Source organism: Aquarana catesbeiana, linkage group LG03 (assembly GCF_042186555.1).
Source record: "Aquarana catesbeiana isolate 2022-GZ linkage group LG03, ASM4218655v1, whole genome shotgun sequence".
Classification (NCBI taxonomy): Eukaryota; Metazoa; Chordata; class Amphibia; order Anura; family Ranidae; genus Aquarana; species Aquarana catesbeiana.
Window position 1 is genome coordinate 686757105 of NC_133326.1, and position 27211 is coordinate 686784315.

At 44.8% G+C, this 27211-nt stretch overlaps 1 protein-coding gene across 1 annotated transcript in view; it reads right to left on the minus strand.

Annotated features, from left to right (window-relative positions):
- LOC141134754 (vitelline membrane outer layer protein 1 homolog) overlaps positions 1–12671 on the minus strand; it is a 34954-nt gene extending 22283 nt beyond the window's left edge. The window contains exon 1 of the mRNA XM_073624194.1: positions 12507–12671. Coding sequence (XP_073480295.1) covers positions 12507–12671 — 165 coding nt within the window. The remainder of the gene's footprint in view (positions 1–12506) is intronic.
- Between the last annotated feature and the right edge of the window lie 14540 nt (positions 12672–27211).

Below are 27211 nucleotides of genomic sequence, written 5' to 3' on the forward strand. Positions count from 1 at the left end.
TTGTGTAAAGAAATTAATGTCAGGTGATGTTCGCCTATAGCGGAACAGTAAAGCATGATAAACAGAACAAGCATAGTCCAAAGAATGTCGAGGCATTTAGCTTATATATATATTAAGGACACTAAAAAACATTTTATGGCAAACTATTAAAATATATTCAAATAATGAAAAACAAAAAGCAACTCAAGGAAAAAGCAAGGTAATCATCTCTAGGGTGAAAAAAATCCCCCCTTCTTTGCTGCTTTCTGGAACATTGGAGAAGCTTCCAGAAGTAGTGAGTGGAGGCTAGAAGGAGCTGCTTGGAGTACTGAAAAAGGCCCCAGCCAATCCCCAGCATATGGGCTGGCAGGGGGCAGGCCACCTAATAAATACTCATGGGTACTGCCAGCAGGGGCAGTCGGCTGGAAGATGGAGTGCTGAGGAGGCTGTTGGTGGCCCTTGAGGGTGCCCCCTAGTTTGGGAGGGTGACCTCGGGCCTGGGGCTCAGGTGCCTAAGAAGCCCTTTACAACACACAGAGGAATACTTTCCTGGAGGCACGGAAGCAAGGAGAGAACAGTGGGAGCAGGTCAGCATGTCCAGGAGATCTCCTGAGAAGTCAGCCAGGTGGGCTGTTGAGTGATCAGTCTGGGAGAACTGTGGAGAAGAGTGTAAGTCTTGGAGGGCAGCCAGGAGGGCTAGTTAGCCAGGAGGGCTAGTGAAAGGGGCAGCCAGGCGGGCTGGCAGTGCCTGAAGAGGTGGTGCTGGGATCAGTAGCCATAGGGATGTAAGCTGGACACTGACTTTTTGCTACACATCTAAAAGGGCCTTGGGTTCTTGCCGATAGCATGCTTTTGCTATAAAGCTGACTGTTTGTGTCAGATTAACCCTCAGTGTGCAAGTGGTTTTCTGCAAGCAAGTGTGCTGGAGGAAGCAGAGGAGTGTATATAGGAGAAGTTGTCCCTGGAAATCCTATCCAAGTTCTAATCCATCAAAAAAATAACAAAAAACAAAGCACTGCACTGTTCTCTGTCTTGGAGTGCCTTTGAAAATTTGCTGTGCCTGGCTGTGCAGGGTGGGGGATCCCAGTTCATCTGCGGCCCTTAAGGGCCATGTATGGATTAGAAACATATAGACTGGGAAAGACCATATTACCTATGGTATGTGCCTTTCTTGCAACTAGCAGCCTGTTTCTGTGCCTGATGGGTTAACCCACTAGCCTGGAAATCTGGTCAAACAGTCTTCAAATCACTGGATGCATAGGCCAACTCAATAAAGGGGAACAAGGCCCATCAAAAGTCTTTGCAGTGGAAATTAAACATCATCAACATCAGTTACCACCACAAAGACTGGCTTCCTCAATAATCAGAACCAACAGGTCCTTGACAATTTACCTTTGACTCTATTTTATTGGGGGACCCGTTAGTAATGTAACACTGTGCAATGTTTTTGCTATGTAGAATAGTATTTGGCCACAAGATGGCAGTTCTATGTAACTTAGTTGTAGCAATAACGCTCGGTGGAGCTGCTGTTTTAAAGCAGGCTGTTACCGTCACCTTCGTTACCTTTATTTCACCAGAACCGGGTCTAGGGTCCCGTTGAGTTTACCACCATACAATGCAGGCACCGGACACTTGAGTATCTTTTCCAATGCTTTAATAAACTTGAGTTGCAGGAAGTAGCAGGAAAGAGGTAGGAGGAAAGTTGTAGGGAAGCTCAAATACCTTTTCTTAGCGTTCTTAATGTAACATTAGGAATTGAAAGCTTGTAGCTGATTACACTCTCTCTGTTGAATTAAATCTTTGCTTGCCTGGATAGGTTTCTCTCACCAACCTAGCAGCCAGTATGCAGCACGAACAAAAGTCTCTGCCACAGACTTGATTGGAACAAAACCCGTACGATCCTCTGCCACAGGATGTAATGGTTTACGGTGAATAGCAAACACAGCACTAGAACCTTTAAGCCAACCCGGCAGTACTATACTGTAAGATTACTTCGGAATGCGTCCTCCAACCGAGTCACCAGGCCTCTCTCCAGACTAGCACTCTGCGTGATCCTTCCATGACGAGTCCTCCCCTGGGATCTTCTCAGTTGTCCAGCTTCTTCACACAGGATAGACAGCCCACGACCATTCCTCTGCTGCTGTGGTAGGCCCCAGACAGGCTTCTGGGCCCACTCACACCTTGCAGCGACGTGGGCCTCCCGATCAGAGGACCACGAGGTAGTACTCTTAGCGCATACCTGTCGGCCAGGAGGGCCAGCAGGTGGACGGAAAACGACCTCAAAACATGGCGTCTGTCCCAAAAAACCCTCTCCCAGGATGAAACTCAGGGGACCACCTCCACCGAGTTATCCCCGGGACAGAGGAGCACTTATACACTTCAACGTGTTGCCTTTCCAACACTGGCCCATAGTAACAACGACACCCACAAGCACAGTGCGAAATTACATGCAACTCAGCCGAGCTGGAACAGAGGCTAAATCTGACTATGTATGAACAGATAACCCACTAAATTTACCTATCAGCAGTAGATTAAAAATCTACCAGCGCTACATAGTTATCATACAGCCTTACAGGAATGCTGGGACTTGTATGCTGTAAGCAGGATTCTTCCATTCAGATTTGCTGAAGCAGCCCAGAGAGCAGGTAAGGGGGTTGGAGCATTTAAAAATGCAGGGGAAGATAGGAGAGACATGAGAGGGAGAGCGGAGTGGATCCATGTAGGCCCAAGCCGGATTGGAAGAGGCACAAGGCACCAGAGACCTGAACATCCTGAGGAGGTAAGTTAGCAGAACCTGCAGACTGGCTAGCCAGGTCATTGCCATCTGCACAGCCACGGTGGACAAAGGGGCCCCCAACAGAAAGGTCATAACTACATCCTGCTGCACTAACGGACCGGGTGAGAGGGTTCTTAACCCATACAATGCTGCCATAGTTTCCAGTGTGTTTCAGAACAGTCACCAGCACAGGCCTACACTTTGAAGCATGGACACTACAGCCCATTCAGTGCTACATCTTACCACATTTAACCACTTCAGCCCTGGAAGAATTTACCCCCCTTCCTGACCAAAGCACTTTTTGCAATATGGCACTGCGTTGCTTTAACTGACAATTGCGTGGTCGTGCGATGTTGCACCCAAACAAAATTGATGTCCTTTTTTTCCCACAAATAGAGCTTTCTTTTGGTGGTATTTGATCACCTCTGTAGTTTTTATTTTTTTGCTATAAACAAAAAAAGAGCAACAATTTTAAGAAAAAAACCCAATATTTTTTACTTTTTGCTATAATAAATATCCCCAAAAAATATATAAAAAAACAAATTTCTTTCTCAGTTTAGGCTGATATGTATTCTTCTACAAATTTTTGGTAAAAGAAAATCGCAATATACGTATATTGATTGGTTTGCGCAAAAGTTATAGCGTCTACAAAATAGGGGATAGATTTATGCCATTTTTATTATTAATTTTTTTATTTTTTATTAGTAATGGCGGCGATCTGCAGTTTTTAACGTGACTGCGAAATTATGGCGGACACTTTTGACACTATTTTGGGACCATTGTCATTTATACAGCGATCAGTGCTATAAAAATGCACTGATTACTGTGTCAATGACACGGGAAGGGGTTAACACTAGGGGGCAATCAAGGGGCTAAGTGTGTCCTAGGGAGTGATTCTAACTGTGGGGGGGGGCTACCTAGGACATGACAGCGATCACTGCTCCCGCAGTGGATCCCTGTCATTTCACTAGGCAGAATGGGGAAATGCCTTGTTTACATAGGCATCTCCCCGTTCTGCAGCTCCGTGTCACGATCGCGGGCCCCCGGCGGACATCGAGTCTGCAGGACCAGCGGGCACGTGCACGCCCACTAAGCCACAATTTAAAGAGGACTTACCTGTACGCCCATTTGCGCAGCCATGCCATTGTGCTGACGTATATCATCGTGCGCTGGTCGGCAAGTGGTTAATTGTTTAACCAATCCTGTCTGCAGGATACCAAACCACGTCTTTTACTACCCCTGCCAGGTAGGAATCCTGAACTCACTTCAACCCAGGTTCCAACTATCCAAGGAAAACATTAGCTTTTCAAGTTCAGCTTTGTTCCTTTTCAGTTGTACTTAAGGAGGTGCTTCATACCCCCTTAGGCCTATTAAAGGAGAACTCTGTTGGCTACTTTACCACCCCTTGGGTAGATCTATGCCTTCTCAAAGAGACTTCACCTTTATTGTACACGACCGCATGGGCCCCAACTAGCCGGCAGAAGAGCTTTTCACATACTCACAGGCCCTTTAGGGGTATATTTTTGTCTAAATTCCTGAACCCTGTCTCTTTTCACTGGGAGCCGCAAGTGAGCTAGTCTATATCTTGTTTTTCTTCTTTCCCTCTTTGCTCACTAGGGGAAATGTTCCTGGTTTGGGAGATAACGTTTAATTCTTCAGTCCTGCAGAACGGGTGGGCGTGGCCTAAAGTGAGACTGAATTGTGTTATATTTCCTCTCTTAGTGTTTTGCCATTTGTATTTTTCAGTCAATTGTTTCCTTTGCCTGTTTTTCCATTTCTGTGATACTAATACAAGTTAAACATGTATCAAATCAGTGTGTACGTGTTTATCCTTTGTGTGATAGCCAGAAAGTCACTTGGCCAAGGTACTTTGGTGGGGCGATAATCTGCTCAGGGCTCAGGAGTAAACAGGTGACCCAAAATAGTCACAGGCTCCTAAGGGGGTAGCGCTACACTAAGTTCTTCCATTAAGTTTTTACACCACCCATACCCTGAGCACACATGGTCAGCCGTTATCAATTCATCAACTCAGGAGCTACTCAATCCACCCCTATCTGTGCTTTTAGCAGACAAAAAATGGCCCCAGAAGAAATACAGGCAAATACTTATCCATCATGCCATACCATCAGGGAGGCTTGTGATTGGCCCCAAATTTATTCTGCAGCAGGACGACGACCCCAAACACACAGCCAATGTCATTAGGAACTATCTACAGTGTAAAGAAGAACAAGGAGTCTTGTAGCTGGTGGTTTGGCCCCTACAGAGCCCCAATCTCAACATCATGGAGTCTGTCTGGGACTGCATGAAGTGACAGAGGGATTTGAGGCAGCCTACATCCACAGAAGATCTGTGCTTAGTTCTCCAAGATGTTTGGAACAACCTACTTGCCAAGTTCCTACAAAAACTGTGTGCAAGTGTACAGGTGGTCCCCTACTTACAAACATCCGACTTACAAACGAAGGGAGGCAACAGGAAGTGAGAGGAAATCTACCCCCAGGAAGTGAAATTCTCTCTTAAGAGTTATTATGGGGAAAATGTACCTCTACTAAAGCTTTATCACCAAGGCTTGTTTCCACAACAACCCAAAATTTTCAAAATCAAATTGTCATTGGGACAGAAAGTGAAGTGAAATCTTCTGAACAGGGACACAGACAGAAAAACAAATGTTACAGGGGTGATAATAACCCTTCCCTATGTTATCCAAAAAGCTTAAATATAGTTTTTTTGGCTGGAGCTACACTTAAAAAAATGTACCTGTTCCAAATTACAAACAGATTCAACTTAAGAACAAACCTACAGTCCCTGTCTTGTTTATAACCCAGGGACCGCCTGTACCTAGAAGAACTGACGAATTGATGCTGTTTTGAAGGCAAAGGGTGGTCACAGCAAATATTGATTTGATTTGGATTTTTCTTCTCTTCATTTACTTTACATTTTGTTCATTGATAAAAATAAACTATTAGCACTTCTATTTCTGAAAGCATTCTTCATTTACAGCATTTTTAACACCTGCCTAAAACTTTTGCCCTGCTGTTTTGCTAATATATGAACATTTTTCACCTTGTGATTGGATCCCAAACTTGTGGGGGAGAAGTCAGCAGAGGCCCTCCATGCACATCAATAGATATAGGATGACCTTTCATCACACCTCCCAACTTTGAGATGGGAATGAGGGACACCTATCAGCAAAAGTATGCAGGCATAGGACAAACCCCTTGCCACACCCCCTTAAAGGAGTATTGTACAAAAAAACAAGATGGGTTAAACCCACAAGTGCTTTTTTTAACCACTACTATTCCTTTATATTGGAGTTTGGAATTTACAAATGCAGCAATTTAGAAATCAGATGAAAGGTTTAGTGCTGGAAAACACTTTTTGATAGATAAAAAGTGCATTTTATATACAACTATATAGATAAGACCAAAATGAGGGACAAATGAGGAGGAATGAGGGATAGAGGGATATTGCTCCAAATCAGGGACAGTCCCTCGAAATCAGGGACAGTTGGGAGCTATGTTTCATTATGAAACAAGAGGCTCTATGGAAGGGCAGGGCTGACAACTAGGAATGAGCCGAACACCCCTCGGTTCGGTTCGCACCAGAACCTGCAAACAGACCGAAAATTCGCACGAACGTTAGAACCCCATTGACGTCTATGGGACTCGAACGTTCAAAATCAAAAGTGCTAATTTTAAAGGCTAATTTGCATGGTATTGTCCTAAAAAGGGTTTGGGGACCCGGGTCCTGCCCCAGGGGACATGTATCAATGCAAAAGAAAACTTTTAAAAAGGGCCGTTTTTTCGGGAGCAGTGATTTTAATGATGCTTAAAGTAAAAAATAGAAAGTGAAATATTCCTTTAAATATCGTACCTGGGGGGTGTCTATAGTATGCCTGTAAAGTGGCACGTGTTTCCCGTGCTTAGAACAGTCCCTGCACAAAATGACATTTTTAAAGAAAAAAAAAGTCATTTAAAACTGCTTGCGGCTTTAATGTCGGGTCCCGGCAATATGGATGAAAATCAGTGAGACAAACGGCATGGGTACCCCCCAGTCCATTACCAGGCCCTTTGGGTCTTGTATGGATATTAAGGGGAACCCCGCACCCAAATTAAAAAAGGAAAGGTGTGGGCCCCCCAGGCCCTATATACTCTGAACAGCAGTATACAGGCGGTGCAAACAAGACAGGGACTGTAGGTTTGTTGTTAAGTAGAATCTGTTTGTCATTTCGAACTGGTACATTTTTAACGTGTTTAGCTCCAGCCAAAAAATCTATTTTAGGCTTTTTGGAAAACCTAGGGAAGGGTTATCACCCCTGTGACATTTGTTTTGCTGTCTGTGCACCTCTTCAGAAGATTTCACCTCACTTTTTGTTCCAATGACAAATGTTTTTTGAAAATTTGGGTTTTTTTTTGTGAAACAAGGATTGGTTCTGCCTCAAGTGCCCTGTACATTATTCCATGCAGCATGTGCTCCAGCAGGTGGACAAGGGGGACAGTGTCACTGATGCATACACTGTCACTGCTCATAGCAGCTTGACGGCCGGGAAGTGGTTCTGTTCTCCTGAATGAGCGTCATATGACGTCCAGCAGGATAACATGCCGGGGCGCATCTCTGATCGTGATAAGGAGCCTCTGTCAGAGGCTTCTTACCACGTGATCAGCTGTGACCAATCACAGCTGATCATCGCGTGAACCAGGAAGTGCCGGTAAACGGCATTCCTCGGTTCGCGCTGAAAGGGAGAGCCGCCAATCGGGGGGGGGGGGGGGAGGAATCTGTGCTGATAATCAGCACATTGATTATCAGCATAGCCCCCTCAGATGTTCCAATCGCCTACCAATTAGATTGGTAGAATTACACCTACCAATCAGTGCCCAGCAGTGCCTCAATAATAAAGTCAGCAAGTGCCCACCACAGTGCCAATCAGTGCCCATTACAGTGCCAATCAGTGCCCATTACAGTGCCAATCAGTGCCCAGCAGTAACACATCAGTACCTCATCATCAGTGCTGCCTATCAGTGCCACCTGTCAGTGCCAATCAGTACCACCTATCAGTGCCAATCAGTGCCCATCACATCTGCCTGTCAGTGCCCATCACAGCCGACTGTCAGTGCCCATCAGTGCCACCTGTCAGTGCCCATCAGTGTCGCCCATCAGTGCCCATCAGTGCTGCATATCAGTGCCGCCCATTGGTGCCCATAATTGCTACATATCAGTGCCGCCTATCAATGCCCATCAATTCTACATATCAGTGCCTCCTCATCAGTGCCCATCAGTACCACCTTATCAGTGCCAACTCATCAGTGGGGGAAAACAAAATTTTATGACAGAAACTAAGAAAAACTTTTTTCCCCCAAAATTTTGGTCTTTTTAAGTTTGTTTAGCAAAAAATAAAAACCCCAGAGGTGATCAAATACCACCAAAAGAAAGCTATATTTGTAGGAAGAAAATTATAAAAATTTAGTTTGGGTACAGTGTAGCATGACCGCGCAATTGTCATTCAAAGTGTGACAGCGCTGAAAGCTGAAAATTGTCCTGGGCAGGAAGGGGCGAAAGTGCCCGGTATTCAAGTGGTTAAATTGACAACTTTGTGTAAGAAAAAAAAATATTTTCATTTTCTTTCTGCATTTTCCCAAATCTTGTGGCAAAAAATGAAGTCTTCAAAAGACTCCATATGCCTCTTAAAAATATATTGGGGTGTTTACTTTCCAAAATGGGGTAATTTTGTGGGTGTTTCTTCTGTCCTGGTGCTTCAGGGCTCTAAAAATGTGATGGGTAGTCAGGAAATTAGATGCATAGTTTATGTCCCTGGAACAACTGAAGGTGCTCCTTGAATTTCGGATCCTTCTATGCATCTAGGCTGTGAAAAAGTCTCACACATGTGGTATTGCCATACTCAGGAGGAGTAGCAGAATTTGTTTTGGGGTATAATTCTAAGTATGCTCATGCTATGTGTGAGAAATATCTTAATAAATTGAAATATCTTAATAAATATTCACAGCCTTGTAAAAAATATATATTTTCAGTTTCTTTCCGCATTTTCCCAAATCTTGTGGCAAAAAAATGAAGTCTTCAAAAGACTCCATATGCCTCTTAAAAATATCTTGGGGGTGTTTACTTTGCAAAATTGGATAATCTTGTGGGTGTTTCTTCTGTCCTGGTGCTTCAGGGCCTCTAAAAATGTGATGGGTAGTCAGGAAATTAGATGCATAATTTATGTCCCTGGAATAACTGAAGGTGCTCCTTGGATTTTGGACCCTTCTATGCATCTAGGCTGTAAAAAAGTCTCACACATGTGGTATTGCCATACTTAGGAGGAGTAGCAGAATGTGTTTTGGGGTGTAATTTCAAGTATGCCTATGATGTGTGTGAGAAATAGCTTGTTAATATTACAACTTAAAAAAACTCACCATGCCTCTCACGAAATGCATTCGACTGTATACTTTCCAAAAAGGGGTAATTTGGGGGGTATTTGCACTGTCTTGGCATTTTAGGGTCTCAAGAAATGAGAAAGGCCGTCAGTACATCAGGAATGATTCATTTTCAAATACTGTATATGTAAAATAGTTTGTTGACTCTATAACTTTCACATAGACTAAATAATATACACAGGATGTGGTGTGTGTGATATGGAATTATGTGTGTGTGTTTGTGGGGGGGTTATTTGCTGGGGGGGGGTAGGGGAGGTGGAAGTGTAGGGTGTGCATAGGCGGTGTGTGTGTTGGGGGGGGGTACATTAGTTTGTGTGTGTGGTGTAGGGAGCCGGCATGGAAGTGTGATTTTTGGGTATGCTAGTGAGACATAGTTGTTTTTTTCTTGTTGGCTAACTGGTGTGTAGGGGATGTACAGTGCATCTGGAAAGTATTCACAGCGCTTCACTTTTTCCACATTTTGTTATGTTACAGCCTTATTCCAGAATGGGTTAAATTCATTATTTTCCTCAAAGTTCTACAAACAATTACCCCACTAAGACAACGTGAAAGAAGTTTGTTTGAAATCTTTGCAAATTTATTAAAAATAAAATAAGAAAAAAAATCCCATGTACATAAGTATTCACAGCCTTTGCCATGACACTCAAAATTGAGCTCAGGTGCATCCTGTTTCCACTGATTGTCCTTGAGATGTTTCTTTAACTTGTGGTAAATTCAGTTGGTTGGACATTAATTGGAAAGGCACACACCTGTCTATATAAAGGTCCCACAGTTAACAGTGCATGCCAGAGCACAAACCAAGCCATGAAGTTCAATGAATTATCTGTAGACCTCCGAGACAGGATTATATCAAGGCACAGATCTGGGCAAAGGTACAGAAAAATGTCTGCAGCATTGAAGGTTCCAATGAGCACAGTGGCCTCCGTCATCTGTGAATGGAAGAAGTTTGCAACCACCAGGACTCTTCCTGGAGTGGGCTGCCTGGCCAAACTGAGCGATCGGAGGAGAAGGGCCTTAGTCAGGGAGGTGACCAAGAACCTGATGGTCACTCTGAGAGAGCTCCAGCATTTCTCTGTGGAAAGAGGAGAACCTTCCAGAAGAACAACCATCTCTGCAGCACTTCACCAATCAGGCCTGTATGGTAGAGTGGCCAGACGGAAGCCACTCCTCAGTAAAAGGCACGACAGCCGCCTGGAGTTTGCCAAAAGGCACCTGAAGGACTCTCAGACCATGAGAAACAAAATTATTTGGTCTGATGAGACAAAGATTGAACTCTTTGGCCTGAATGGCAAGTGCCATGTCCGAAGGAAACTAGGCACCGCTCATCACCTGGCCAATACCATCCCCACAGTGAAGCATGGTGGTGGAAGCATCATGCTGTGGGGATGTTTTTTAGAGGCAGGTACCGGGAGACTAGTCAGGATCGATGGAAGGATGAATGCAGCAATGTACAGACATCCTTGATGAAAACCTGCTCTAGAGCGCTCTGGAGCTTGAGAGGTCCTGCAAAGAATAATGGGAGAAACTGCCCAAAAATATGTGTGCCAAGTTTGTAGCATCATACTCAAAATTTTTTTTTTTTTTAAATAAATTTGCAAAGATTTCAAACAAACTTCTTTCATAATGTCATTATGGGGTATTGTTTGTAGAAATTGGAGGAAAATAATGAATTTAATCCATTTTGGAATAAGGCTGTAACATAACAAAATGTGGAAAAAGTGAAGCCTGTGAATACTTTCCAGGTGCACTTTATGTTGGACTATGTTAGAGTACAGATATAGCTAGTTGGTATGTATGAGCTGATGTTTGTTCCCATCCTTTTGCTTTCCTTCCCTCTCTAGTGCTTAGTAAGCAAATACCATATGTACAGATCCAACTATAGATAACTCATATTATATTATAGCACATGAATGTTGCAGTTTTCTACAATATACATTCCATCCGATGTGCAGTCCAGTGTTCATCCAACCTAGCCCTGGTTAACACCGAGGGGAAGTGGTCACCTCAAGGTCTTCTTTTTCTCCTGTCTCGTGGGAGACATACACATATACCTTACTGTTACAATGGGTGAGCACACTATTCTATTTTTTGGTTACAGCTCAATGTATTATGCAATAAAAAAATGATTGAATGTATGATAATTTTTCATTTTTTTTGAAAATTTATAATTCTTTAGATGCATATAAAAAGATTCCCTGAAGAAGCAGAAATACTCTGCGAAACGTGTTGGAATATTTTTTCATTTATATAGCAAAAAATAAAAAAAACCCAGTGGTGAATAAATACCACCAAAAGAAAGCTCTATCTGTCTAAAAAAATGATAAAAGTTTAATTTGGGTGCATTGTTTTATGTCTGAGTAACTGTCACTCAAAATGTGAGAGCACTGGAAGCTGAAAATTGGCCTGGACTGGAAGGGGGTAAGAGTTCCTCAGACTTGAAGTAGTTAAAGTATAGGTAAAGGCAAAACTTTTTTGTTTTTTGTTTTGGAGAGAGTGGAGAGGGGTTAGAACTCCTGTCAGGTTTTCACTGCTCTCTGTGCCTCCGTGTAGGAGGTTCTCCTTCTCTATTTGTCCAATTTACTGTTATGCAATGTACACACGATCGGACATTGATCGGACATTCATGGGTTTTTTCCACCGGATGTTGGCTCAAACTTGTCTTGCATACACACGGTCGCACAAAGTTGTCAGAAAATCCGATCGTTCTGAACGCGGTGACGTAAAACACGTACATCGGGGATATAAACAGGGCAGTAGCCAATGGCTTTCGTCTCCTAATTTATTCTGAGCATGCGTGGCACTTTGTGCGTCGGATTTGTGTACACACGATCGGAATTTAACCGATCGGATTTTGTTGTCGGAAAATTTTATATCCTGCTCTCAAACTTTGTGTGTCGGAAATTCCGACAGAAAAAGTCTGATGGAGCCCACACGCGATCAGAATTTCCGACAACACAATCCGATCGCACTTTTTCCGTCGGAAAATCCGACTGTGTGTACAGGGCATTAGCATTAATAATAAAATCCCAAATTTTAGGTTGTCACCAGAACAGGAATACATGAGAAATCTTCCAGTAGGGACACTCGTTTTGGTGACTACTCACTTTTAGGGGGGTTCTCTCACTTTCTGTTGTGGTTATGGGATAGGAAGTGAAGGGAAATCTCCCCAATGGGACACAGATGGCAAAAAAAAAACTGACAGGGGTCATAACCCTCCCTTACTCTATCCAAAATGGATAAAAAAATCTACTTTCAGGCTGGACCTTCAGATTCTGGCACAGGATTCTCTTTCAGTCAAAATCTAAAAATTTTGGATCGCTTACCAGCAAATCAAAGCCTGTTGCTTTTGTTCCAGGTGGGCACATGTCCATCTGTCCCTGGTAACCCCAAATACCACCATTGTTCACATGAATGTCTTGCTCATGAGTCAGCGTGGTGTAGAGGAGGGTCAAGGTGACAATCCAGTTGAGCAGCATCGTCCTCGCCATGGTTCCTCAGAGTAGACAGGATATTGTGGGACTCGTCTACCGCTTTCCCATATTTATAGCCAGGGCCGGTGTGGGGGGGGGGGGGGACGGGCAAAACACTTGAGCATCACCCCTTGTCTCAGCCTCTGTGTCACTAAAGTCTGTCCAAAAGCAGAGCTGAGAATGTGCCCATACCTACTTCAGGCTTCCCTGCCTCTTTCCAGAAATGACAGAAACACTCTCCCGGGAACAGGTTCCTCAGGCTGGGCGGTTGGATCGGGACAGTGAGAGCTCCCAACTGTCCCTGATTTCAAGGGGCTTTCCCTGATTTGGAACAAAGTCCCTCTGTCCCTCTGTCCTCCTCATTTGTCCCTCATTTTGACCTGATCCATATAGTTGTATATAAATAGTACTTTTTCACTTTCCAAAAGTGTTTCCCAGTGCTAAACCTTTCATCCAACTTCAAAATTGCTGCATTTGTAAATTTCAAAAGCCAATATAAATGAACAGTAGTGGTAAAAAAAAGCACTTGTGGGTTTAACTAATCAATTTTTTTGTATAATTCCCCTTTAAGGTGTCCTATGCCTACATACTTTTGCTAATAGGTGTCCCTCGTTCCCATCTCAAAAAGTTGGGAGGTATGCAAGACTGCAACCCCGATCACTGCTTCCGACATCGGAGCTCTCCTCCATAAGAGATGACGGATAGTAGACTGCTTTTTCTTCTCCTGTGAGTCTGGACCTGTTCTGCCTTCCAGACCGTGCAATGCTGTAATCCTGTGCTGACCCTTGCAGTGCGGGTTTACTAAAGAGAAAATGAAATGTCTTTGAATAGGTTAAAAATATACTGGGACTTTTCAGGCTCTACATGTATTACACACACACACACACACATACAAACTATATCTTATAGAAAATCATGCCTTTTTTCCATTTCGATCATTTTTATTTCAGAGTTTCCAAAGAAAGAATGTACAAATAATGAATTTCATTAAATAGTACAGCAAGGATATTACATACAGTATCTTTTACAAACATATTATTAATTTAGAAAAGAATAGATGCTTGTCAAATCCGCAAATAAATTGTAACCTTTATATGTATAACCACAAATAATACAGTGTTGCTTTAATACATATGTGTCTATCGGATTAATAGTTATTTAGAATAAATTTCCAAAATACATTAATGTAAAATATCTTTAAATGTATATGGATACAAATAATTATGTATTTTTAGCAAACAAAAGAGGATGAATTTATCATCTAGTTACCTTAGGTAACCAAAATAGATACCATATAAAAGGTAAGAATAGATGAGAAAAATATAAGAAAAGAAGAAGGTTAAAGATATCAAAGTAATATGTACCGACTGTGTAAATTTTTAAGCAATTCTCAAGTGGGCATATGTCTAGAACTATCAATCTAATTTTTAATCCACGGATTCCAGAATTTCTCAAATCGTGCCTAAGGACCGGAAAGGATTTACCCCCTTTCTGACCAGGCCATTTTTTGTGATCGGTCGAGCGACGCTATACCCAAATAAAATTGATGTCCTTTTTTTTCCCCACAAATAGAGCTTTCTTTTGGTGGTATTTGATCACCTCTGCGGTTTTTCTTTTTTGCATTATAAACAAAGTAAGAGCGACAATTTTGAAAAATAAAAAAATATTTTTTTTACTTTCTGCTATAATATATATCCAATCTATACCTATCTCAACAACGTTGGTTTCCCTCACATAACAGCTCCAATGACGTAAATCCATCCTCTGGAAGTGAGGATGAGCTCCACCGATCTGTCACTTTTTTAGAGAAGGATCAATTGGAAATGAAGGATCCTCCTCCATCCAGAGGCATTTTGAAAGGAAGCAAAACAGGAACCATAGACGGAGGAAAAGTAAAAAACAGTGTGAAATACAAAGGGGCTGGGGACTCTAGAAACATGGAACATACCACCACCAGGAGTCAGAGAAACCATCGCTAGATGATCCTGCATTACCCGGACTGGACACAAACGGCCCAGGTGATATGAGGAAGTGAATTTATCTGACTTCCAGCTTCAAGATAGACATCTGAATCTTTTGAAAAAGGGTATGTCCTTTTCGCCAACATCCAGGATGAATGATTTTGAAGTCTATAAAGACATATGCCTATTTCTAAGAAAAGTATATTACAAGGACCTCTATTCAGGGGTACAGATTGCCAATTTAGCCACTCTAGAAATCAATGCTATGGATACAGTGGCTGTTGGTCAACTTGTCTCTCTACTAGAGGAGGCTGGATCATCGTCCGATGACAATGAATCTACTGAAACCATACCTTGGAGGAGGGACCCAGATTTGAAAATTAAATCGACATCTATGCCCCAATTTTGGAAAAATAAATGGCTCGGTGTCTTCTTGGACCTTGTCCAGGAGGACCTTCAAAAGGTTAACTGGATAGCCAACACCATAGACAATCTTTCCTCTGATGAACGCCAAGCATTAAAGGAACTCCAGGAAGCAGAGAGGCTAGTAATCAAACCCAGTGACAAAGTAGGGAACTTTGTCATTCTCTCTACTGAAAAATATGAAAGTGAGGTGCGGCGTTTACTATCTGACAAACGCACCTATAAAAGGCTAAACCCTAACCCCTTCCTACAATTGGTCAGGTTAATTAATGACAAGTTACAATGAGCTTTTGACGTGGATCTACTTACTAAAAAAGAGTTAAACTATCTGGGGGTCGATGACTTTAATATTGCAATATTTTATATTATCCCCAAGATTCACAAAAACCAGGAGGACCTCCCGGGGAGACCAATTGTCTTGGCAATCAGAGGCCCACTGGAACAAGTTGGTAAATACATAGACTCCCTTATCAAGGATCTCACATTGCCTTCATATGTGAGGGACACTGGTGATGACCTTAATAAAATCAAAGACCTGACTTTCCCGGGTGAGGTCCTTCTGGTTGGTATCGACGTTGAATCTTTATACAAGTTCTATTCTCCATGAGTGGGGTATTTCTGCAGTACACCATGCAATTTCTTTCTCCACCTGCTCTGAGACATACAATAAATAGCAGTAGACTCAAAATCAGCTTACTATAGCAGATCAGGCAGCGATTGAGATTGCTCGCCAGGGGTTCCAGCACATCATCATCGCTCATTGACTGGTTGCTAGAGGTTGAAGCACACATTACGGTTTACTGATTTGTTGCTAGAGGTTACAACACATAATTTCTGCTTGTTGATTGGTTGCTAGAGGTTACTGAATATAATTACCACTCACTCATTGGTTGCTGGGGATTAGGGAGGGGGGCTGTGATCAATGGCAGTGGTGAGGGGTTGATTGGATCAGTGGCAGTTGTGGGGAAGATAGGATTAGTGGCAGTACTGGGTGGGTGAGTGGCGATGCTGGGGACATGGGATCAGTAACACTTGCTGTCACCTGTCAGTCAGTGTCTACTTGGTTCCCCCTGCCTGCATGCAAGGGGGGAGAGAGAGGTGTGAGGGAGAGAGGGGATGTGATAGAGGGTGGAGAGAAAGAGGTGAGGTGAGAGTGAGAGAGAAAGTGAGAAAGAGAGGGGGAATGATAGAGGGGGGTGAGAGAGAGGGGGTGAGAGAGGGGGTGAGAGGGAGAGGGGTAGTGAAAAAAGTGGGTGGGAGAGGGGGGGATGAGAGAGAAAGGGAAGGTGAGCGAGAGAGAGAGAGAGTGGGGGGGAGAGAGAGAGAGTGGGTGAGAGAGAGAGGGAGCGATAGAGAGAGGGGGTGAGAGAGAGGAGGAGAGTGAGAGGAGGTGAGAGAGGGGAATGTGAGAGAGAGAGAGAGAGAGGTGAGTGGGAGAAAGAGGTGGGTGAGAGAGAGTGAGAAAGAGGGGAGGGTGAAGGAGAGAGGGGTGAAAGAGAGGGTGGGTGAGAGAGCGAGGGGTTGAGAGAGGGGATGTGAGAGGGGGTAAGAAAGAGGAGGTGAGAGAAAGAGGGTGGTGAGAGAGAGAGAGGGTGAGAGGGGAGTTAGGAGGGGGTGAAAGAGAGAGGAGGGGTGCGAGGGGAGTTAGAGGGGGTGAGAGAGAGAGGAGGGGTGAGAGAGAGACCCCCTAGCCCTGCCCCTGTCTGCAGTCCCTCTTGTGCCACCAGTCCCTGTCTGTGGATAGGTGTGTGATGCCTAGTACCTACCTCCCACCCATCCACATCCTCTTGAACCCTGGTCAGCCTGTCCTGTTGATGTTAGAGCTGGGAGTGGAGAGGAGGTTGAAGAAGAAGTCCAGGCTCTGGGCGGCACTCTCTGCTGCTCACCACTTCGGGGTTCAGGGAGGCAGTGGAGGTTTTCTCCCTCCCAGTCTCCCTGTCCTAGCCACCCTCGTGCTGCTCGCCTTTCCTGCAGCCCTCGGCCTCTGTCCCTGGGTCCGCTCACTCGTGGCATAGAGATGATATGCGGGGTGTGAGACGTTGCCACCGGACCGGGACTCTCAATGACAAGGGGCTCAAGAGGCTTTGCCCCACGATATTGACTGGGCCCGGGCAGCTGCCGCTTTTATCTCACGTTAAATACAGCCCTGGCTATTAGGGATAACACAAAAAAATCTTGAGCCTAAAAGAGAAGTTCAGAGTTAAAAAAAAACAAAAAACCCTTAGACTCACCTAGATGGATACAGCATCGATTCGATGCTGCATTTGTCCCCCACCAGCTCTGCACTGAGAACTAAGCTATAAAACACCACTAATCGCTCAGTTCTCCCCCTCCACTCTGAGCAGAGAGCTGTGACTGTCAGCCAACAGCCCTCTGCTCTCCCCTCCAGTGCTCGCTGGAGTGCTGGGCTGTTTAGGGGGTGGGAGTGGCTGGCTCAGGCTCTCAGTGTATTGCTGAGAGACTGAGCGAGGTTTCGGTCCAGTCATCTGGGTGGATCCCAACAATATTGTCGGGATCTTACCTGAGTCTAGATCGGCTGAGTGATATCAGCCAACAGCAGGCTTTAGCCCGCTGTCGGCTGAAATCGGTCACAGGAAAAGAACTGCACTCCTGTGATCCATAAGAGCAGTATGGCCACTTCTCCTTTCATTGGAGAGTGACTGTAATCAACATGGATTACCAAACAAGAATACATGTAAATTTTGCATTGTGATGATAAATGATGATAATTTTTAACATTTAGGCTTAACAATTCTAGGTCTCTGTGACATCAATTAAATATGTCAAGCCCTTGTACTCCAAAGCAAGAATCATTAGAGTGTTCCATATTGTTTACATAAGAAGCTCCTGATAAAGAAAAGTCAATGTTCAGTCCATTGTTTTTTAAAAACTCTTTGTTCAGAAGCAGCTCTTTTAGCAATGCTTAAAGAAAAACATTAAGAACACACAATTCCTTTAAATAACATGCCTGAGAGATGCCTTCAATCCACCTGTGAAGTGGCGCACCTGTAGGATGCACACACAAAAAGAGACTTTTACAAAGGAAAAAAATATCATTTATATTCCTGCCCAGTAAATGACATTTCCTGGCTGGCTTCACTCTATTTGGAAACAAAGGGGGTTTTTCTTCATTATACCAGATACATATCCTAGATCGGAAGTCTTCAAACCTTTCAGTATGAGGAACACATTGGGTGTCATTTACTATAGCGAGAATATGCGATCGCGTGGTAATTAGTGCTCAAACTGCCAAATAGCTCTAATTAGTGCCCAAACGGAATTCACAATAGCGCTGGTGAACAAATACTCCCAAAATCAAATTCACTATGGTGCCCAGGCAACAGATAGCGCCCAAACCCTTACTATTGTTGGGACCTGGAAAATTGCACATGGAAATAATGTTTAGAGCATGATATGAGAGCTTTCTTTTGGTGGTATTTGATCACCTCTGGGGTTTTTATTTTTTGCTAAACAAACTAAAAAAGACCAACATTTTGGGAAGAAAAAAAGTTTTGCTTAGTTTCTGTCATAAAATTTTGTTTTCCCCCTCACTGACAGGCACCGATGAGGCGGCACTGATGGGCACTGATGAGGTGGCACTGATGGGCACTGATGAGGTGGCACTGATGGGCACTGATAAGGAGGCACTGATATGTATAGTTGATGGGCACTGATAGGCGGCACTGATATGCAGCACTGATGGGCACCAATAGGCGGCTTTGATGGGCACTGATAGGTGGCACTGATGGGCACTGACAGGCGGCTGTGATGGGCACTGACAGGTGGCTGTGATGGTCACTGGCAGGCAGCTGTGATGGGCACTGACAGGCGGCTGTTATGGGCAGCACGGATGATGAGGTACTGATGAGGTACTGACAGGTGTTACTGCTGGGAACCGATTGGCACTGTAATGGGCTCTGATTGGCACTGTGGTGGGCACTGGCAGACTTTATTATTAGGGCACTGTGGGCACTGATTGACAGCTGATTGGCACATCTGATGGGGCTATGCTGATAATCAATGTGCTGATTATCAGCACAGACCCCCCCCTCCGACAGGGAGAGCCGCCGATCGTCTCTCCCTGTCATCGCGAACCGAGGAATGCCGTTTACCGGCACTTCCTGGTTCACGCGATGATCAGCTGTGATTGGTCACAGCTGATCACGTGGTAAGGAGCCTCTAACAGAGGCTCCTTATCACGATCGGAGATGCGGCGTGTCAGTCTGATTACTGCGCTGCGCGCCCCTGTGGGCACGTGCTGGCATGTTATCCTGCTGGATGTCATATGACTCCCTGTCAGGATAACAGAACCACTTCCTGGCCGTCAATCTGCTATAGGCCGGGCGGGAAGTGGTTAATGATAATCTGTTTTTTAAAGTGTGTGAAAAAGTAATTTCTACACTTAAATATCTTTAAAAGTCTGAGAAGAGATAAATTCACCGTCTCTTTACTATTAGGTGCCAGCACAACTGAGCATGCTCAGACATGCAAACTACTCTCATTTTAACTCCCTTGCCTTTTTTACAGAGCGTTATAGTAAATACCAAAATAACGCTGGGCTAAAATGCATTTTTGGTAGTGAAAATGAGAGTCATGTAGCCCAATGCAAGTTTCAGCCATTAATTCTAAAGGTACAATTGTAACTTCCCCAAATAAATACTTTTCATGATGAGATGAATGTATCCTTCTCTCAAAGAAATTGTTCTTGCAACAATGAATGAATATATAAAGTGGAGCAGCGCTATAAGATTACACTTACAAGAGTGGAGTAAGCGCTATATGATTACAAGAGGAGGTAATATGTACAGGAGGGGGCATTGTGTACAGGGAGGGGGTGATATGTACGGGAGGGGGTGATATGTACAGGAGGGGGCATTGTGTACAGGGAGGGGGTGATATGTACGGGAGGGGGTGATATGTACAGGGAGGGGGTGATATGTACAGGAGGGGGCATTGTGTACAGGGAGGGGGTGATATGTATGGGAGGGGGCATTGTGTACAAGAGGGGTTGATATGTACAGGAGGGGGCATTGTGTACAGGGAGGGGGTGATATGTATGGGAGGGGGCATTGTGTACAGGGAGGGGGTGATATGTATGGGAGGGGGCATTGTGTACAGGGAGGGGGTGATATGTACAGGAGGGGGCATTGTGTACAGGGAGGGGGTGATATGTACAGGAGGGGGCATTGTGTACAGGGAGGGGGTGATATGTATGGGTGGGGGCATTGTGTACAAGAGGGTTGATATGTACAGGAGGGGGCATTGTGTACAGGGAGGGGGTGATATGTATGGGAGGGGGCATTGTGTACAGGGAGGGGGTGATATGTATGGGAGGGGGCATTGTGTACAGGGAGGGGGTGATATGTACGGGAGGGGGCATTGTGTACAGGGAGGGGGTGATATGTACAGGAGGGGGCATTGTGTACAGGGAGGGGGTGATATGTACAGGAGGGGGCATTGTGTACAGGGAGGGGGTGATATGTACAGGAGGGGGCATTGTGTACAGGGAGGGGGTGATATGTATGGGAGGGGGCATTGTGTACAGGGAGGGGGTGATATGTACAGGAGGGGGCATTGTGTACAGGGAGGGGGTGATATGTATGGGAGGGGGCATTGTGTACAGGGAGGGGGTGATATGTACAGGAGGGGGCATTGTGTACAGGGAGGGGGTGATATGTACGGGAGGGGGCATTATGTACAGGGAGGGGGTGATATGTACGGGAGGGGGTGATATGTACAGGGAGGGGGTGATATGTACGGGAGGGGGTGATATGTACAGGAGGGGGCATTGTGTACAGGGAGGGGGTGATATGTACGGGAGGGGGTGATATGTACAGGGAGGGGGTGATATGTACTGGAGGTGCCATTGTGTACAGGGAGGGGGTCATGTGTACAGGGAGGGGGTGATATGTATGGGAGGGGGCATTGTGTACAGGGAGGGGGTGATATGTACAGGAGGGGGCATTGTGTACAGGGAGGGGGTGATATGTACGGGAGGGGGCATTGTGTACAGGGAGGGGGTGATATGTACGGGAGGGGGTGATATGTACAGGAGGGGGTGATATGTACAGGAGGGGGCATTGTGTACAGGGAGGGGGTGATATGTACGGGAGGGGGTGATATGTACAGGGAGGGGGTGATATGTACTGGAGGGGCCATTGTGTACAGGGAGGGGGTCATATGTACAGGAGGGGGCATTGTGTACAGGGAGGGGGTGATATGTATGGGAGGGGGCATTGTGTACAAGAGGGGTTGATATGTATGGGAGGGGGCATTGTGTACAGGGAGGGGGTGATATGTATGGGAGGGGGCATTGTGTACAGGGAGGGGGTGATATGTATGGGAGGGGGCATTGTGTACAGGGAGGGGGTGATATGTATGGGAGGGGGCATTGTGTACAGGGAGGGGGTGATATGTACAGGAGGGGGCATTGTGTACAGGGAGGGGGTGATATGTACAGGAGGGGTCATTGTGTACAGAGAGGGGGTGATATGTACAGGAGGGGTCATTGTGTACAGAGAGGGGGTGATATGTATGGGAGGGGGCATTGTGTACAGGGAGGGGGTGATATGTAGATAATAATCAGTGCAGCGCTGGACAGAAAACGAAGTGAATAGCAATAAAATTAATATTACTAAAAATTGATGACAGAAAATAAAATAATTATAAACAATCCATATTGTGAATAAACCGTCAATGTATAAATATTTGTCCGTACATGACCGTGCTCAAAGAATCCATTATAATAATAACAATTAAATAGTGAAAAAAAGAGAAGTGAAAAAAAGTCCAAAATAATAATAAATATGTGGTGAAAAAAAGTTCCAAATGTGTAGTTAGTGCAGAATCAATCCAGCGATGTTAATCGATAGTGACACCCACCACCGGAGAGGAGTAAAGGCTTACCAGAAAGCCTGCGACCGCCCTTACTCAGGGGGGTCAAAACAGGCTCAGTAGATCAACGTTGGTATCTTGTTGAAACCGCAACCGATGTCCTATGGATTACTCTCAATGTTGGCTTCTCATCAACAGTAGGAGATGCTCCAGGAAAAGGAAATAGTTCCAGGAAGGACCAGGTAAACAATGTTCAGGTAAGGATGGACCATAAAAAAGAGAGAAGGGACTCCAGTAGTGCAGATAGCCAGGGACGTTTAATGAAAATTTAAATAAAAATACATTGCGCCAGATTGCGCAAAACTCATCTTGTGGAAAAGATTTGTAGATGACGTCCTATTTATATGGGACGGCGATGCTGAATCTGTCGCAAGTTATCTGTCTGTTCTTAATAATAATAGTAGGGGCATAGTGCTCACCTATGAAGCTAGTCCGACCCAGATCCACTTTTTAGATCTGGTTATAAAAATTGATAATGGTAGGATTACCACTTCCACCTTTTTTAAACAAACTGATAGGAACAGCTTTATCCCCCTTGACTCCTGCCACCATCGTTCATGGTTAACAGCTGTTCCCAAAGGACAATTTCTGCGACTTAGGCGGAATTGTTCAAATGTAGATCAATTCTACAGGGAAGCCTCTACACTAAGATCTAGATTTTTGAATAAAGGCTATGATTCGACAGCCCTGGATTCCTTAATCTTAGAGGTAGGAAATAGGGACCGCAAAGACCTATTGGTAGAAAAACCTCCCCGGACTGATGACCGAGAAGATTTTGGGTTAGCTTTTATTACTACTTACTCAAGCCAACATTGGGCTATAAAGAGGATCATACAAAAACATTGGTCGGTTATTAAAAACGACCGGATTCTTGGACCTTTATTGGCAGATAAACCTCGGGTTCTGTTTAGGGGAGCTACTAGTTTGAGACATACGTTGGCACCTAACATCCCAGATCCACCTGCACGTTTGAGTTTTTTTGGTGATCTAAAAGGTTTTTCTCCATGCAGAAGGTGTACAGTATGTAGGGTTAATACATTAAAAGATAGGAGATTGACGGAATTTACTTCAGTCAATACGGGCCTAACGTACCCTATCAAATCACTTATTACATGCACCACAAAATGTGTGGTATACCTTCTGAGGTGCCCTTGTGGGCTAGAATATGTGGAGCATCTCCTACTGTTGATGAGAAGCCAACATTGAGAGTAATCCATAGGACATCGGTTGCGGTTTCAACAAGATACCAACGTTGATCTACTGAGCCTGTTTTGACCCCCCTGAGTAAGGGCGGTCGCAGGCTTTCTGGTAAGCCTTTACTCCTCTCCGGTGGTGGGTGTCACTATCGATTAACATCGCTGGATTGATTCTGCACTAACTACACATTTGGAACTTTTTTTCACCACATATTTATTATTATTTTGGACTTTTTTTCACTTCTCTTTTTTTCACTATTTAATTGTTATTATTATAATGGATTCTTTGAGCACGGTCATGTACGGACAAATATTTATACATTGACGGTTTATTCACAATATGGATTGTTTATAATTATTTTATTTTCTGTCATCAATTTTTAGTAATATTAATTTTATTGCTATTCACTTCGTTTTCTGTCCAGCGCTGCACTGATTATTATCTACAACTAGTTTTGCCTTATATCGGGGTTATAGTGTTCAGCAGCAGGACCCATATCACGTTTTTCATCATTATTGATTATTTTTTATTTATGCACTTAGCGCAGGTTTTTTATTTATTTTAGGGGGTGATATGTACAGGAGGGGTCATTGTGTACAGGGAGGGGGTGATATGTATGGGAGGGGGCATTGTGTACAGGGAGGGGGTGATATGTACAGGAGGGGGCATTGTGTACAGGGAGGGGGTGATATGTATGGGGGGGGCATTGTGTACAGGGAGGGGGTGATATGTATGGGAGGGGGCATTGTGTACAGGGAGGGGGTGATATGTACAGGAGGGGGCATTGTGTACAGGGAGGGGGTGATATGTATGGGGGGGGCATTGTGTACAGGGAGGGGGTGATATGTATGGGGGGGCATTGTGTACAGGGAGGGGGTGATATGTACAGGAGGGGGCATTGTGTACAGGGAGGGGGTGATATGTACGGGGATACATATCACTCCCTCTCTGTACACAATATGTACAGGAGGAGGCAGTGTGTACATGAGGGGGTAATATATACTCTCAGAGAATAGGTGCAGGTACTCCCCTCTTCCAAACCACCCCTTTTAGAGAAAATAGAACCAGGTATCATTTTGTGGTGCTAAGGATTTGTATAGAATTTGTTAAGGATAATATAAAAAAGCAGCAAAATAGATCCATTGCAGCCATCAACAAGAGCCCCCCCCCAAGCAACAATAGATCCTTCTGTCAACAATCGACCCCCTGCAACAAAATACCCCTTAAAAACAACAGGTCCACCCCAGGAACAATAGACCCCCACCAGCAACAATAGCTCTCCCAACAGCCAGCATTTATAGACCCTTCAACAGCCAGCAACAATAGACCCCTCCCTCAACAGTAGATTCCTCCCAGCAACAATTGACCCCTCAGAAACAAAAGAACCTCTCCCCAACAATAGATCCCCCAAAGTAACAATAGATCCTCCAGCAGCCAGCATCAATGGACCCTCCAGCACCCCTTGCCATTAGATACATTCAGTGCTGGAGGTGCCAGAAGTGCGTTCCCCCGCATGCCCACTGAAAAAACCCTGTGTATAGGAGGGGGTAATATGTACAGGAAAGGGGTAATATGTATAGGAAGGGGCAGTATGTACAGGAGGGGGTAATATGTACAGGAAAGGGGCACAATGTACAGGAGGGGGCAGTGTGTACAGGAGGGGGTAATATGTACAGGAAAGGGGTAATATGTATAGGAGGGGGCAGTGTGTACAGGAGGGGTTAATATGTACAGGAAAGGGGCACAATGTACAGGAGGGGGCAGTGTGTACAGGAGGGGGTAATATGTACAGGAAAGGGGTAAAATGTACAGGAGGGGGCAGTGTGTACAGGAGGGGGTAATATGTACAGGAAAGGGGTAAAATGTACAGGAGGGGGCAGTGTGTACAGGAGGGGGTAATATGTACAGGAAAGTGCAATATGTACAGGAGGGGGCAGTGTGTACGGGGGGTAATATGTACAGGGGGGATAATATGTACAGGAAAGGGGTAATATGTACAGGAGGGGGCAGTGTGTACGGGGAGGGCGTAGTATGTACGAGAGGGAGCAGGGGGTAATATGTACAGGTAGGAGCAAGCTGATTACTGTGGGGGCACTCGGCAGGCGTGAGGGGTCAGGAGCGCCGAAGATGAACCCAAGAAGAGGAGGATCTGGGCTGCTCTGTGCAAAACCACTGCACAGAGGAGATAAGTATTTTTATTCACTTTAACACCACTCAATATACAATTAACCAATGTGTGCTGGGGGTAGGATCTCGCTGAGAAAAGACTAATGTGTGAGCTGGGGGTGGGATCTCACTGGGGGAGTGACCAATCTGTGTTCAAGGGGTGGGATCTCACTGAAGAACACCAACCAATATGCAATTTGTTAGATGGATTGTGGTTACTGCAAACCATGTGCATGCTGGGAATGTGATCTCACTGGGGGAAAGACATATGTGTTCAGAGGAAGGAATCTCACTCAGAAAAGACAAATCTGTGTGCGGCTGATTGGCTCTCACTGGGAAAAGACCAATATTTGTACAGGGGGTGGAATCTAATCTGGGAAAAACCAATGTGTATTCTGGGCACTGTTCGATATTCAATATATGTGGTGGTTTGTGGGTACTGCATGCCATGTACATACTGGGGGAGGCATCTCACTGGGGAAAGACATGTATGTAGCCAAAATTGCAAATGTAGGCGCAGCAGGACATACATGACAGGGTGTAAGTAGCTTACAGAGAGGAAAGGGTTAACAAAGGGAGGGTGTTGAAGAAAGTACTTGTCTTACCGGATTGGAGGACAGGATGAGTGGGGGAGGAGTGGTAAGTAAAGTCCAGGAAGGGGGAGATCAGAGGTTAGCAGTCTGGAGGAAGAAGCGGGTTGGAAAGTTCCCTTCCTCCCGCCCTAATAAAAAGTTTTCCTGGTATTGGAGTAGACTGAAAAAAGGTGCATGGCAGTTGGGTCTTTGACGATAAGTATAAAAAACATGAGGTATTGAGAGAATGGGGACCCATTCTCAGGTATGGAGTCCTCCCAGATGGTCTGGTTTAAGTTTAGACTACCGGGTAATAAGTTGGTGGGGGTCTGTGGTCAGTTAGTGGTCCTCGAGGCAATTCTGGCGGCTGGGGACAGATGCTAACTAAGAGGTATTATAGACCAAACGATGAAGATGGGGTCGTCAGGGACCTTCAACCAAGTTGTATGATTCTAGCTGGAATATTTTGAATAATGGTTAGTTTATTTGGTTTTGTTAATAAAAGGCCGAACAGGCCATTTACATCCAGCAGGTGTCAATGTCATCATTTGTTAATAATAGTAAGTCTGCATACATGTGTGGTTTGGGGTAGTAAGTTATCTGACTGCCCTAGTCAAGACCAGTCTGTGTGCGGGGGATCTCACTGGTCAAATACCAATGTGTATGTGAAGGGGGATCTCACTGGTCAAATACCAATGTGTATGTGAAGGGGGATCTCACTGGTCAAAGACCAATGTGTATGTGAAGGGGGATCTCACTGGTCAAAGACCAATGTGTATGTGAAGGGGGATCTCACTGGTCAAAGACCAATGTGTATGTGAAGGGGGATCTCACTGGTCAAAGACCAATGTGTATGTGAAGGGGGATCTCACTGGTCAAAGACCATTGTGTATGTGAAGGGGGATCTCACTGGTCAAAGACCAATGTGCATGTGAAGGGGGATCTCACTGGTCAAAGACCAATGTGTATGTGAAGGGGGGTCTCACTGGTCAAAGACCAATGTGTATGTGAAGGGGGATCTCACTGGTCAAAGACCAATGTGTATGTGAAGGGGGATCTCACTGGTCAAAGACCAATGTGTATGTGAAGGGGGATCTCACTGGTCAAAGACCAATGTGTATGTGAAGGGGGATCTCACTGGTCAAAGACCAATGTGTATGTGAAGGGGGATCTCACTGGTCAAAGACCAATGTGTATGTGAAGGGGGATCTCACTGGTCAAAGACCAATGTGTATGTGAAGGGGGATCTCACTGGTCAAAGACCAATGTGTATGTGAAGGGGGATCTCACTGGTCAAAGACCAATGTGTATGTGAAGGGGAATCTCACTGGTCAAAGACCAATGT